This window comes from Rousettus aegyptiacus, unplaced genomic scaffold (genome assembly GCF_014176215.1).
Source record: "Rousettus aegyptiacus isolate mRouAeg1 unplaced genomic scaffold, mRouAeg1.p scaffold_m13_p_9, whole genome shotgun sequence".
Classification (NCBI taxonomy): Eukaryota; Metazoa; Chordata; class Mammalia; order Chiroptera; family Pteropodidae; genus Rousettus; species Rousettus aegyptiacus.
The window spans coordinates 62366545-62383367 of record NW_023416312.1 but is presented as its reverse complement, the minus strand read 5'-3'; the positions used below and the strand labels follow the sequence as shown (position 1 = coordinate 62383367).

At 33.9% G+C, this 16823-nt stretch overlaps 1 protein-coding gene across 6 annotated transcripts in view; it reads right to left on the bottom strand.

The window, feature by feature from the left end:
• Positions 1-16823, bottom strand: part of IL1RAPL2 (interleukin 1 receptor accessory protein like 2) — a 1139149-nt gene that overhangs the window by 29832 nt on the left and 1092494 nt on the right. For all 6 annotated transcript variants that reach the window (XM_036226644.1, XM_036226645.1, XM_036226646.1 and 3 more), the window contains one exon: positions 11009-11154. In XM_036226644.1, the coding sequence (XP_036082537.1) occupies positions 11009-11154 (146 nt within the window). The remainder of the gene's footprint in view (positions 1-11008; positions 11155-16823) is intronic.

Genomic DNA, 16823 nt, shown 5'->3' with positions numbered 1-16823 from the left:
GAGGGAATTCTCCACTACAAAGCCTGCACTACAGGAAATACTGAAAGGTGACAGCTCACCTATAAAAATGGCAAAAAAAACCATAATAAGGAATAAAGTGAATATCAGGCAAATAGAAGCAGAGTAGTGCAACCCTTACTAAGAACAGGACATTATACACTTAAATAAAAGAAGAGAATTGTTATAGCAAGTCAGTAATGAACGTTCAACATATATAAGGAGAAATTTCAACCACAACGACTGAAGAGGGGAGGATTCAAAGATCCAAATTTGCAAAGGGAAATGGAGATAAGGCACATGCAAAAGAAAATGGATGACTCTATATATATATATATATATATATATATATATATATATATATATATATATATAACTATCTTTTACATATTCATAGTGGTAACCACACACAGAAGATTCAGAATTGAAGTATATAATGTAAAATAAGAAGAACCAGAGGGAAAACCAACAAAAGCCAACCAAAATAAAGAAAGCAGAAACACAAGGACAAGGAAGCAATGGAAACACTGAGCTACCATAAAACAAAAGATAAAATGGCTATAAGAAGAACTCATATTTTAATAATCACTCCAAATGTAAGTGGACTGAACTCACCAATAAAAAGGCACAGAGTTGCAGAATGAATCAAAAAACAAAACCCAACCATATGCTGCCTCGAGGAGACACATCACAGCACCAAAGCCAAATATAGACTCAAAGCAAAAGGGTGGAAAATTATATTTCAAGCAAATGACATTCAGGGAAATGCAGGAGTAGTGGTACAAATATCAGATGAAATAGACTTCAAAATAAAAAAAGGAAAGAAAGATACTGAAGGACACTTCATAATGATAAAAGGAATCGTGCACCAAGAATACATAACACTTATTAATATCCATGCTGCCAATCAGGGAGCCCCAAAATATGTAAAGCAATTACTAACAGAACTAAGGAAAGAAACAGATCAAAACACTATCGCAGTAGGGAAACTAAATACCCCTCTGTTGGATATGGACAGATCATTCAAATAGAAAATCAATAAAGACATAACATCCTTAAATAACACATTAGACCAGCTGGACATAATTGACATTTACAGAGCCTTCCATCCCAAAACAGCTGCTTATGCATTATTCTGTAGTGCACATACTGAAACACAGAGATAGCTTCAACAAATATAAGAGGGTTGAAATCATACCAACCGTATTCTCTGATCATAATGCTTTGAAACTGCAAAAAGAAGTCAGGAAAACCACAAATACATGGAGATTAAACAATATGCTACTGAAGAATAATTAGGTCAGAGAAGAAATAAAAAAAGAGACCAAGAGATACATAGAAATGAATGATAATGATAGTACAACAAATCAAAACTTTTAGGACATGTTAAAGCGGTCATAAGAGGAAAGTTTATATCATTACTGGCCTATCTCCAAAAACAAGAACTAGCCCAAATAAACAACTTAACACTTCATCTTAAAAAGCTAGAAAAGGAAGAACAAATGAATCTTAAAGTCAGTAGAAGGAAAGAAATAATCAGAATTACAGTAGAAATCATGGAAATTGAAAACAAACAAACAAAAAACAAAAACAATAAAAAAAGTAAATGCAACAAAGAGCTGGTTCTTTGAGAAGGTTAATAAAATTGAGAAATCTCTGGCTATATTCACTAAAGAAAAAAGAGAAAGGACGCAAATAAAATCAGAAATGAAAGAGGGGAAATTGCAACTGATATACCAGAAAAACAAAGGATCATGCAAGAATATTATGATAAAGTATATAACACCAAATTTAATAACCTAGAAGAAATGGACCAGTACTTAGAAAAATGCAACCTTCCTAGAGCGAATCAAGAACTGGAAAATCTAAATAGACTGATCAGTGGTATGGAAATGGAAACAATCATCAGAAACCTACCAAAAAAAGTAAAAGTCCAGGACCAGATAGCTTCACCAGTAAATTCTACTAACCATTCAAAGGAGATTTAATACCTATTCTCCTCAAACTCTTCCAATAAATCGAAGAGCATGCAACACTTCTGAACTCATTTTAGGAGGCCAATATTTCAGATACCAAAACCTTGTAAAGATAACACAAAAAAGAAAACTACAAACCGATATCGCTCATGAATACAGATGCAAAAATCCTAAATAAGATACTAGGGAACTGAATACAGGAACATATTAAAAAGATTATATACCACATTAAAGTGGGCTTCATCCCAAGGGCATAAGTGTGGTTCAACATACACATCAATTAATGTGATACACTACATAAACAAATTAAAAAATAAGAATCATATGATCATATCGATATATGTCGAAAATGTCTTCTACAAGATACAGCACACATTTATGATCAAAACACTTAACAAAATCGGTATAGAAGGAAGGTACCTTAACATAATAAAGCCATATATGACAAACACTCAGCCAATATTATACTCAATGGTGAAAACTGTAAACGTTCCCTCTAAGATGAGGAACAAAGCAAGGCTCTTCACTATCATCACTGTTATTCAATATAACATTGGAGGTCCTAACAAGTGCAATCAGAAAAGAGAAAGATATAAAAGGCATCCAATAGGAAATGAAGTCAAATAGTCACTATTTGTGGATGGCATGATTCTCTGTATAGAAAACCCTAAAGTCTCTACAAGAATACTACTAGAAACAATCAGCAAATACGGTAAACTTTCTGGATATAAAATATTCAAAAATCTACAGGGTTCTTATGCTCTAATAATGAATTGCAAGAAAAAGAAATGGAAATTTTTTTTTTGCAATTTGTAACAAAAAGAATGAAATACCTAGGAATAAATCTAATGAAACATGTGAAGGACCCATATAATGAAAACTACAAGACCCTATTAACAGAAGCAAAGAAGAGACTAAGAAATGGAAATATATCCCGTGTCCTTAGATTGAAAGAATCAACATAGTTAAAATGACCTTATTGCCTAAAGCATTAAACAGATTAAAGCAATGCCCATCAAAATCCCATCATCATTTTTTAAAGAAATAGAACAAAAATCATCAGATTTGTATGGAAGCACAAAAGACCCCGAATTGCCAAAACCATCCTGAGAAAAAAAGAACGAGGCTGGAGGCATCACTCTGCCTGACTTCAAATTATACTACAAAGCAACAGTAATCAAAATAGCGTGGTATTGACAGTAAAACAAACACATGAACCAGTGGAGCAAAATAGAGAGTCCAGAAGTAAGCCCATTTTTATATGAACAAATTATTTTTGACAGTAAAGCCAAAAACATGCAGTAGAGAAAGGAAAGCCTCTTCAATAAATGATGCTGGGAAAACTGGAAAGTCACCTGCAAAAAAATTAAAGTAAACTGTTGTTTATCACCACACACTGAAATTAACTCAAAATGGATTAAGGACCTGAATATAAGACTTGAAACAATAAAATGCATAGAAGAAAATATAGGAACTAAACTCATGGACCTTGGACTTAAAGAGGATTTTATGAATTTGCCCTCAACAGCAAGGGAAGTTAAAGCTAAAATAAATGAATGGACTACATCAAACTACAAAGCTTCTGCTCAACAAAAGAAATTGTCAACAAGGTAAAGAGATAACCATCTGAATAGGAAAATATATTTGCAAGCAATGTCTCCGATAAGGGCCTAATATTCAAAACATACAAGTTAATAAGAATGACAACAAAACAAATGATCCAATCAAAAAATTGGCAGAGGACATGAACTGATACTTCTCCCTAGAGAACATACAAATGGCCAACAAATGTATGAAAAGATGTTCAACATCTCTAACTATCAGGGAAATGCTAATCAAAACCGCAATGAGATACAATCTCACACCTGTAAGAATGGCCATAATCAACAGGACAAGTAATAACAAATGCTATAGAGGATTCAGAGTAATAGGACCCCTCAGATACTACTGGTATGGACTGCAAATTGTTACAGGCACTATGGAAAACAGTATGGAGGTTCCTCAAAAATCTAAGAATTTACCTACCATATGATCCAGCAATCCCTCTACCGGGTATTTACCCCAAAGACTTGAAAACCCATATTCGAAAATATATTTGCACACTGATGTTCATAGCATTATTCACAGTAGCCAGGACATGGAAAAAAACTGAAATGCCTTTCAATAGATGATTGGCTAAAGACACTGTGGTACATATATGCAATGGAATATTACTGAGCCATAAGAAGAGATGGAATACTGCCATTTGCGACAATATGGATGGACCTTGAAGTAATCTTGTTAAGCGAAATAAGCCAGACAGAAAAAGTTGAAAATCCTGTGATATCGCTTATATGTAGTTATAAACCTAAAAGCAACAAATGAACAGGACAAACAAACAGAAACTCTGGACATGGACTATAGAATAGTGGTTACCAGAGGTTAGGGGTAGTCGAGGAGCGGGGATGTAGTCAGGGTAAAGGGTGTCAAATATAGGGGTGTATGGAGAAGACGAAGTGGGTAAAGGGTATCAAATATATGGTAGCTGAAGAAAACTGGACTTTAGGTGGTAAACACACAATAGAATATACTAATGTCAAATAATAATGTACACCTGAAAATCATATAATTGTATTAATCAATTTCATCCCAATAAACTCAATTTAAAAAGAAATATTTATATAGGTTTCAAGTGTCTAATTCGATAATACATCATATATATATACACACACACGTACACATATATGTGTGTGTATGTATATTGCATTGTATGTTCACAACCCTAAGTTTACTTTCATTTTGTCACCATGTATTTGACCCCTTTTATCCTTATCTACCTCCACCCCCCCCTTTTCCCTCTGGTAACCACTAAACTATTGTCTGTATCCATGAGTCTCTGTTTTTCTTGTTTGTCTGTTACTTTCCATTTTATAACTCATATATGAATGAAATTATATGTTTCTCAACTTTTTCTGTCTGACTTATTTCACTTTACATATTTATCTCAAGGTCCATCCATGTTTTTGCAAATGGCAGTATTTCATCTCTTCTCATGACTGAGTAATATTCCATTGTATATATGTACCACAGCTTCTTTAGCAAATCACCTATTGAAAGACATTTCAGTTGTTTCCATGTCTTGGCCACTGTGAATAATATTGCAATGAACATTAGGGTGCATATATCTTTCCAGATAAATGTTTTCAAATTTTGGCGCTAGGTACCCAGAAGAGGGATTGCTAGGTCATATAATAATTTCATTTTTTATTTTTTGAGGGAACTCCATACTGTTTTCCATAATAGTTGTACCAATTTGCATCCCCAGCAGCAGTGTATGAGGGTTTCTTTTCCCCCACAACCTCTCCAACACTTGTCATTACTATTCCTGTTGACAACAGCCATTCTAACAGGTGTGAGATGGTATCTCATTGTGGTTTTGATTTGCATTTCTCTAAGAGCTAGTGAAATTGAGCATCTTTTCATATGTCTGTTCGCCATTGATATGTCTTTGTGAGAGAATTGTCCATTCAGGTCCTCTGCTCATTTTTTAATTGGATTGTTTTTGTTTGTTTTTGAGTTGTATGAGTTCTTTATATATTTTGGATATTAGACACTTATCAGAGGTGTTATTTGCAAATATATCCTCCCATTCAGCTGGTAGCCTCTTTGTCTTGTCGATGGTTGGTTTGTGTGTGTGTGTGTGTGTGTGTGTGTGCGTGTGTGTGTGTGCAGAAGCTTTTTAGTTTCACATAGTCCCATTCATTTATTTTTGCTTTTACTTCCCTTGCCTTTCAGATTAAATTCATAAAATCCACTCTAAATCCAAGGTCCATGAGTCTAGTACCTATGTTTTCTTCTATGCAATTTATTGTTTCACGTCTTATATTCGGGTTTTTGATCCATTTTGAGTTAATTTTGGTGACAGATAGCAGTCAAGTTTCATCATTTTGTATGTGGCTTTCCAATTCTTCCAGCACAATTTATTGAATAGGGTTTCTTTTCTCCACTGTATATTTTTGTCTCCATTGTTGAAAATTATTTGCCCATATATAGCGAGTTTATTTCTGGTATCTCAATTTTGTACAAAGGATCTGTGCGTCTGTTGTTTGTTTTTCTGCCAGTAACACTGTTTTGATCAATGTCGCTTTGTAGCATAATTTGAGGTCAGGCAGTGTGATAGTTCTGGTCTTTTTTTTTAAAGGATTGCTTCAGATATTCAGGGGCTTTTGTGATTTCATACCAATCTGATAACTTTTTGTTCTATTTCTTTATTTCTTTAAAAGATGCCGTTGGGATTTTGATGGGGGTGTTGTATTAAATCTGTTTAATGATTTGGGTATAAGGCCATTTTAACTATGTTCATTCTTCTGATCTATGAACACAAAATATTTTTCCATTTCTTTGTGTCTTCTTCAATTTCTTTTAATAATGTCATATAGTTTTCAGTGTATAGGTCATTCACATGCTTCTTTAAGTTTATTCCTAGGTATTTTATTGTTTTTGTTTCAATTACAAAAGGAATTGTTTTTTTATTTATTTTTCTGAAATTTTATTTTTAGTGTACATAAACATTATGAATTTTATACATTGACTTTTTATCTTGCAAATTTATTAGATTTTTTATTGTTTCTCATAGTTCTTTTGTTGTAATCTTTAGGGTTTTCTATATAGAAAATCATGTCATCTGCAAAAAGTGATAATTTGACTTTCTCATTCCCAATTTAGATGCTTTTTATTTCTCTCTCTTGCCCTATTGCTCTAGCTAGGACTTCTAACAATATATTGAATAAGAGTTGTAAGAGCAAATAACTCTGTCTTGTTCCTGGTCTTAGAGAGAAGGCTGTTAGTTTGTCACTGTTAAATATCATATTGGTTGAGGGCTTGTCTTATATGGCCTTTATTATGTTGAGGAGCTTTCTTTCCATACCCATTTTATTAAGAGATTTAATCATAAATGGATGCTGTGTGTCATCAAATGCTTTTTCTGCATCTATTGATATGATCATATGATTTTTATCCTTTATTTTGTTTATGTGGTGTATCGTATTAATCAATTTGTGTATGTTGTACTATCCTTGTGCCCCTGGGAGAAACTGCACTTCATTGTGATGTGTAATCTTTTTAAAGTATTATTGTATTCTATTTCCTAGTATTTTGTTTTAGATTTTTACATCAATATTCATCAAAGATATTTGTCTATAGTTTTTTTCATGTGTGTGTCAGCTTTACCAAGTGTTGGTACTAGGGTAATGTTGGCTTCATAAAATGATTTAGAAAGTATTGCCTCTTCTTCAATTTTTTGGAAGAGTTTGAGAAGAATAGGTATTAAATCATTGAATATTTGGTAGAATTCATTAGTGAAGTCATCTGTTCCTGGATTTTTATATTGTGGGAGTCAAATGATTTCATATCCAGTCTTTCAACTTCTCTTGAAAACTTTGAAGTCCTCATATCCCTGGATTCACATTCTGGCAAGCATGGCATTAATCTTTTAGAAAAGAGTAGTGACTTCCTCTATAAAGAAAGGCATATTTTGTAAAGCCTGTTTTTTTTGTTATTTCTAATATCCACCTCTCTTATTTAAAAAATTCAATATCTACCTGGCCACTGATGTCTGTGAGTTTTCAACCCCCAATAGGTAAAGTAAATATCTTTGAAAAAAGAAATGTATTTAGATAACAAGGAGAAATAGTAATTAAGATCACAGATAATCTCTCTTTATCAATCTCTGTTATCCATCCAACACCCAATTGCACTAGTCTTCTAGAAGGAGCATTTTTACCCAACAAATATTTTGAGCACTTACTATGTTCTATGTACTAGGGATACAGCAACAAATGAGGCAGAAAAAGTCCCTGTTCTCATGGAGTTTACATTCCAGTATAGGAGAAAAGACAAGAAGCAAACAAACATGTAATGTGATATCAAATAGTAATGACTACCAAAAACAGAAATAGAGCCAAATTGGAGGGAAAAGAAAGTGTGATGAGTAGTTCATCAATGAATTAGTGGATTAAAAAAGTATGAAATATATATTTGTGCCTTAAAAAAGAAGGAAATCCTGTTATCTGCTATAACATTGAGGAACCTGGAAGGCATTGTGCTAAGTGAAATAAGCTAAAGGGAATGAGATAAAGACTATACTGAATGATATCATTTATATGTGGAATCTAAACCAAAGAAAAAGTTGAAAGCATGTAAACAGAAAGTAGAAAAGTCATTTTCAGGTGCTGGGAAGTGGGTAAGGAAATAAAGAGAGGTTGGCAAAAGGATGTAAATATTCTTTACAATTTTGTCAGTTTTACCAAGTAATGTTATTTTTTTAAAAGAAAGTGATGGGTAATATTATTTTACAAAGGGTTGTGCAGGAAAGCCTATAAAGTAGGCAACATTTAAGTAGATATCTATATAAAAGGTGGGAATGAGTCATAGAAACATCTTGGAAAACAGTATTCCAGGCAGAGGAAATAACAAGTGCAAAGACCATGAGCTAGGACTGTGCTTAATGAGCATGAAAAATGGAAGGAAAGCTAAGTGTGTATGATGTTCGAGGCAGATTATGGTAGAAAATGAAACTGGAAATGATAATAGATTATGTCAAGCCTTCTAGGCCATGGCAACGATTTGAGATTTCATTCTAAGTGAGGGTTTCATTCAATGAGGGTTCTATAATTGGAGGGTTCTGATCACAAGAATATATAATCTGACTTACATATAAAAGGATAATCTGGGCTACTGTGATAATAAAGGGCACAAGGGAGAAGCAGGGATACCAATTAGAAGGCTATTACAGTGAACCAAGCAGTTGATGCTGGTGGCTCAAGCTAGGGTGGTAGCATTGAAGGTGGGGAAAGAAGTAGGAGCCTGGCAAGTAGAGAAAAAAAGTCAAGGGTAATTCCAAGGATTTTGGACTAAGCAGTTGGAAGGATGGTGATATGATGGAGAAGGAAATTGGAGGATCAGGTTTATAGGGAGAAGAAATTAGAAATCCTATTTGGAACAAGTGAAATTTGATATGTCTATTAGTGGATTTTTTGTATAGTTATTGAATAGGCAGTTAGGTATACAATTCTGGAGTTTAGGTGGGCTATAGATATAAATTTTTGAGTTGTCAATTAATAAATAAATGGCAAGCAAAACCTTGAGATGAAGTGAAGTCCTCTATAAAATGAGTGAGAAGAGGGAGCCTGAACCCTGGGGAACATTAATATTTGGAGATCAGGAAGAGGAGAATTAAAAATATCCTCAGATATTTATGATTTTGATACATTTCCTTGTAGAAACCATGAGAGGTGGAAGTTTTACAGTATGCCTTGGTTTCTAGTGTCAGATTATTATTAGAAATTTTAAGGGCTATTAGTGGTAGCTTTACTTATTATAGAGAAATAGATTTATTCTGAACCTTAAATTTAACTATTTCTATCTCTACTGACTGAATGAATGATAGTTTCATTATTTTTCTTCAAAGCAGGTTTTTAATTGTAACCCTATGTATCTTTGGTGAATTTTTTGTTTAATGTTTAACTTTTTTGCATACTCACTGCCCTGAAGACTGTAAGCTTCACACAGTCTTGGGAATCTATATCTTATTCAGCACTCATTTCCCCAGTATCTAGCACAATGGGTTCTAATTACCTAAGAGTGGCCAGATACTGCCCAAGTTGCCATGGATTACAGAGATGGACAGAAACAAAGTGACCCTTGCTGCAAGGTGTCTGGACATGATCAATGTCTGCCCTTCATAGAGGTGGACTAAGTGGTTGCCTAGTGCATAGGAGAAATTATCCAAGTTCTGTAAAATAACAAATCCTGTTTGAACATGGTATATTTCACAACATATCATTACCATTTTAATCTCAAAACGACTCTACAAGTTAGATATTATTACCCCTCTTTTACAGATGAGGAAACTGAGTTTCAGAATGTCTGATCAGACAAGTTAGTCCTACTGAACCAGTGAGCTGAGTTAGAGGCTTAATTAGGATCTTGTGAACCAGAGTCTGCTGACTTCACTTTCCATATTAGACTGCTTTATACTTAAATACACCATTATTTTAAGATAGAATCAAGTCCAACAGAGTAAGAAATGATGTTAGAGAGATAAAAGCACTATTCTCAGTATGATATTTCCTTACTTTTACTAGAACTACTGGTCAAAGTTGAGTATTAGAGCTGATTGTAAAATAAAAATTCCATCCTGGCTAGGAAGTACAACTAGTAACCTTGCTTCTTGAAACTGTTCTATTGCTCTATAGCCTAGACAACAAGAACACTGATTGAGAAAATTTGTCCTGTTACATTTGCAAAACCTTTACCAGATGCACACATACAAAAAATATTCAGCCTTTTATAGTAATCAAGAGTTATGGCAGAGTCAGAGCTAATCTCAGAAGTTGCTCCAGCTGCTAGAATTGTTGTCCCTATGTCTGAGTTTATCTCTTTTATCTGTAAGTTTACAATTTCTTTTCCCATTAATACAATTTCCACCCCACCTGGAATCCACTCTGGAGACGGATCTCCATGAATGCCAACTTATTTAAAAATATATGTACCTGCTAAAGGCCTGTTAATACCAGGTGACACCATGAAGTATTGCTTATAATTTTTATTATAATAATTATAAGAATATGATATGATCCCATTCATTATTTTTCTTTATATTTTAGTCAGGGAATAAAAAAGTGACTTTGTTTATTATGCCATAATAAAATCCTTAGTATTTCATTTAAGCAATATAAGGTGAAGGTGAAATGTAGAGAAAATCATGACTGTTAATACCTGTCAAATATTACGTGACAGTTACAACCAAAGCACATTTTATCTTACTGGATTTAACACATAATATTTCATTTTATTTGCCAATTCATAATGTTATAAAAGATCATAGGCATTTTAAACTAATATCCACTGCAAGAGAGATATTATTTTTTTTCTTAAAAAGACAATGTTTAATAAAAGTTTACACTGCATGATAACATAAGACCAGGAAACATATCTAACTTAAATAGTTACTTGGTAGCTAAACAAGCCATACTTGTAGTTATAAAAACAAATACCCTTTTTACGCAGCAGAACGCTGGCATGTTTCCGTCCATTTCGGTTTTCCACATGGCAGGTATAATTTGCCAGGTCAGCCTCCACCACTGAATCAAAGATGAGTGCCAACTCAACTTCTTTTTCTCCAAGATGCTCTTTGAGAAGCCTGAAATAAAGACAGTATTCTTGGCTGAACTGGTCTGATTTGGGGAGAGAACAGCTATGTAAAGATTGCAGATCCTTACAAAGCTTGCGCTGGTTTCCAGTGGGTATGGAGAGTCCTGACTGGGTTATGTGCAGAACCTTCAGAAAAAAACCAAAAGATGGCTCTCGATGTGAAGATCCGATGTGAAAGGACAGAACTGAGAAATTCGCTCAGCAAAAAGAAATATTATCATGCCACTAGGCTTTGATAAATGAAGCCAAGATAATTTGTGTGAAAAAAAGAAGCAACATTGGACTCCACATTCTAAGCCTAGCTTATGAAAACAATTTGAATTTCTGCACTAAAATCAAATAAAAATTAATTGAGTTTTTGATTAAAAAATCCATAGGAATGTTGGATTTGCGTTAGAGGTTAGAGATTTGACAGCAGGTTTTGGAAGGGTAAAGAAAGGAGCCTTGAAAATAGTTGCCTTGTGATAAGCAAACTGAGGGTGTTAGTGGCCTAAATATCAGTGAGAACCCTCTTCTCTATTTTTCTCCCTCATTTTTTCCATTGCAGGTGTGTTCACTGTGCCCTATCTTCCCAGTGGTGCTAGTCCTCCAACATGGCCCTGCTTTCTCCAGACACTGCTCCGCGTTTGCTTTTCTTCTTCCCTCCCTCATAGGATAAACCCTGCCCTATGCTACATTTTGTCATAGTCCTGCTCTTTGCTTTCTCAAGTGAGATTTCAAAGGCCTTTGATGAACAGGAACAGGTGTTCTTCACAGAGGAGTTGAGTTTCCAGAAATCCTTCCTGAGGAGTGTGAGGTCTGTTTCTTCGGTGAATTATACTCTCGAAAATAACCATCTGTCTAAGTGATAGTGCGTACCCTACTGACTTTTTGTTTTATCCTGCTTTTGACTAAAAAGAGAGCAAATCATGAGTTTTAATCAATGGTGGCAATTCTACCTTTAAGTTCTGTGGTGAGGTTCTTAAATAGATGTATTCGCAAAATGTAAAAGTGGGGCATAAAAGTAATTCTCATTTTTTTGACACCCAGTTATGAACACAGAGAAGAACCCTCCGATTTACTGGCATTTAGCATGAAGTTGTAAAAGACAACTGTGCTCAGGAAAAAAAAAACTGGTTTCTAAGTACAGACTTCCCACTTACAAGCTTAAGCTGAATCTTTACAAAGTCATTAACTCAGTGGCACCTTAATTTAACTCTTCTTTAAATTGGTAAAAATACATACCATATTTACCTTAACTTTCTTGTGAAGGTAAATGGGTTAAAGTGATTTAAAAAGTAAATAGCACGAACCACAGGCAAAGGAATGTTATTAAACATCAACATTTCATTATCAAAAGGTAGATGGTTTACAATTTGGCTCCTCCAAAAATATTTGTATTTACATCTACTGATACTTAAAATGGGCTTGAGTTAATCTCTTCTGGCTCTCCTTTGAGAGAAAGAAGGGCTTAAACGTGGGTTGGTGGAAGAGAGTTCCTGGAATCTGAGAATCTCTCATATGAAATATAAAACCCAGATTATATTCCAAATATATATGCTTTTGAAATTAACCCTATTTCTGTTCCCTCTCAATAATATATCTGAGTGTAGATGATACTGACATTTTAACTTAAGTCTCCTCCTGCCCTTTATATTTATGTGCCATTACTGAACCAGACAAGTATAAGAATTTTCTTAACCACATTTTACTAGTAGTGTTTTTATAAAATATTTCTTTTTGGATAAAGTTATTTTCCTCTCTTTTTCCTCTCCAAATATATATCTAATAAAAGGGAAAAATGGAAATCCACTGTCTTCATAGTTTATGTTGAATTATACTCTCCATTTTTCCCTGCTATGGTAAATCTCAACTAAATTTTTTCAAGTCCTGGAAACCTGTTATAGAAGAACCCTCTATGGTGTGGAAGCTGATTTAGGTACCACATATTAAGTCTGATTTAAAGTTTCACATGTACAGCAGCAACAGCCTCTATCAGGCATGAGGCAGAAAGCTGATTCTGTACCAAACCCCTGCCTCTTAACTTCTAATGCATTTTCCAAAAACAGCTCTTCACAGACTGCAAGAAGAATCTGGAGAGTGGATTTCAAAAATGATCCTTCATCCATTAATATGTATGAGGTGTCTTAATTATCAGCTTTTGAAAATCTAGAGGTGGCTTGTAATTTTGGAGTTGAAGAGCAAGTTGTTGTTTGTCTACAAATCACTCTGAAGGGCAGTTACAATTTCCTAGCAAATACTGATATATAACAATCTATCAATGATTCTTCGTCAATCCCCTCATAATTGCCTAGCTCTGGGCTAGATATTTAGTATAAGAGAAACATATACATTAAACGACCAGATCCCTGCTCCCAGTAAGCATTAACACTTAACAAGGAGACAAGATCTACAGAGTTGAAAATAATTATAGACAAAATAAAATAAAGCAGAGTGATATACTCATGCTCGCAATGAGATTTCAAAAAAAGGAGGGAATTATTGACTAAATTAGCTGGGAAAGATATGACAAGACTCTGCCTAAACAAAATGAAAAAGGGAGAGTTTTCTAGGAGGGAAGATAGAAGCAGGTTTTACAGCATTATGAAAGAGATGCTAAAGAGACTGGTTTTGGAGTGGAGGATACAAATGAGGGGATCTGGAATATACTTCAGGCAACTTTAGAAGTACCTAATTCCAAGGATTAACATTGAAGGCAAGTTATATGTGAAAGCAAACACTAGCAAATTAAAAACATAATAAATTCAGGTGACAAATCACTACCTTCAAAAGTTTTATTTAGTTAAGACCTATTTATTATTAAGAGTAACACTAGAAAAGGTTTGGAAGTTGCCGCTCATCCTTACGACAAGTAAAAAACTGAACAAAATGAAAATCAACAACTCTTCTTAGATCCATCAGACAATCGAGGTCACAGGGAACAAATTCCTGTTCCTAAACCTTGATATAGAAGGAAATACTGAGAATCACACTGTGCTGGAGCAAAAACCAAGGAGCAGTAGCCAGTACCAGTAGAAACACTGAAATTGCAACTGATGAGTCAATGCAGACCCAATGTAGACTAACTTGAGAGTTAAAAGCTCATGGGATCTAATCTTAAAGATGCTTCGCACTTTTCTCAGTTGTGCTTCCTGTGCCTTGGGGTTAATATCAGAGAAAGGTTCCCTTATACTTCTGGCAAGGGTAGAGGAAAAGTAACTAACATGAAGTGAGCCCAGCACACTCTGTTCTACTTAACAAAGGCGTGCCCTTAAGGAAAACTCTTTTACCAGAGCCTAAAAGACTTGGATTTTACCAAAACTAGCCTACCTGAGGGAAGGGAAATATCCAATTCTAGCCCAGAAGAAAACATAGAGAAAATCTTGACATTGGCCTGGCCAATCTGGACAAATATATATATATATATATATATATATATATATATATATATATATATATATATATATATTTTGCATATGATACCAAAAGCACAGGCAACAAAAGCATGAAAAAAGACAAGTAAAATGGCATCAAACTTAAAAATTTGTAAAGTCAAACAGAGAAAGATAAAAACCATATGCTCTCACTTATATGTAAAATCGGAACAAAGAAACAAGCAAACAAAAAACAAACTCATAGATACAGAGAATTAATTGGTGTTTGATAGAGGCGGGGGTGAGAGATAGGCAAAATGGATAAAGGGAGTCAATAAATCACGGGAATATAATGTATAGTATGATGACTATAGTTAATAACACTGTATTGCATATTTGAAAGATTCTAAGAGAGTAAATCTTAAAAATTCTCACACAAGAAAAAAATCTGTAGCTATGTTTGGTGAGGGATATTAACTAGACTTATTGTGACGACAATTTCACAATATATAGAAATATTAATCATTACGTTATACATCTGAAACTAATATAATATATAATGTTAATTATATATCAATTAAAAATAGAGTGAAAATGTAACCTATGGAATGGGAAAGAATATTTACGAACTATATATCTGATACGAGGTTAATATCCAAAATATATAAAGAACTCTTACAACTCAAAACAAATACTAAACTAAACTAAACAAGTAACCTGATTTAAAAATGAGTAAGGGGTCTGAATAGACATTTCTTCAAAGGAGACATACAAATGGCCAACAGCTCAACTGCACTATCCTCTGGGACATATAAGTAAAAACCACGTGAGATTTCATCTCACATCTATTAGAATGGCTTGTTGGAAACAAAAATAAATAAGAATCGTTGGCCAGGATGTGGAGAAAAGGAAATACTCTACACTGTAGGTGGGAATGTGAATTGGTACAGCTACTATGGAAAACAGTATGGAGGTTCCTCAAAAAATTAAAAATAAAATGACCATATTATCCAGTAATCCCACTTCTGGGTATATAGCCAAAGGAAATAAAATCAGAATTTTGAATAGATATTTGCACTCTCATGTTCATTTTAGAATAATTCATAATAGCCTAGAAATGACTCAAATGAATGACCAGATGAATGGATAAAGAAAATGTGGTTTATGTACACAATGGAATATTATTCAGCCTTAAAAGAGAAAGACATTTTGCCATTTGAAACAACATAGAAAATCCTGGAGAATATTATGCTAAGTGAAATAAGTCAGATATTGGAAAATACTATATGATATCACTTATATATAGGATCTAAGAAAAGCCAAACTCATAGTAACACAGAGTAGAATAATGGTTACCAGGAGCTGGAAAGTGGAAAAAATAGGGAGATGCTGGTCAAAGGGTACAAACTTTCAGTTATGAGATGATTAAGTTCTGAAGACCTAATATACAGCATGGTAACTATAGTTAATGATATTGTACTTCATACTTGAAATTTGCTGGGAAAGTAAATCTCAAATATTCTCACCATCTGCACACAAAAAATGGTAACTACATGTGGTGATAGACATGTTAATTAGCATGATTGTGGTAATCATTTTACAATGATTTGACATATATATACCAAAACATCATGTTGTCTCCCATAAATATATGCAAGTTTTATTTGTCAATCACAGTTCAATAAAGCTGAAAAAAATTAAATCCAGTATAGAATAAAGAGATTTGGTTACCTCCCACATAAAATAAAATGTCTAATTCCAATTTCCATTCATTTCAATTGGTTCCTTAAAATAAATTGTGTCCTCCTTTGATGTCTAGGTATCTTGCACAGTCTTTGGGTCATTATTCTGAGTATGAGTAATCATTGTCTAGGAATTATTATTAAGAATATCAGTAACAAAAATATATGTTTTAAAAAACTCTTCAACAGCTCTTCTCTTCTCTTCTCTTCTCTTCTCTTCTCTTCTCTTCTCTTCTCTTCTCTTCTCTTCTCTTCTCTCTTTTGTGTCATTTGTTTTTTTTTCTTATGCCTGTTAAAATCTAATAGTCAAAGAACAGGATCAAGCCTATAGTCTGAAAAATCAGATTTCTTGCCTGAACGTATTGAAGATGGGGCACTCCAGAGACACTATGGATTGTTCCTTGATTGAAGGAAGAAAGCATCTTTTGCACTGTTTGTGTTTACATTGAAAGATTCTGAGGAAAGTCTAGTAAGCCTTGATAAATTCCATATTGGTTGGAATTTTTAAGGTGGGATTAGGAGGAGGATTGACCATGGGTTGGATACTGTTGTGAGGAGAGGGT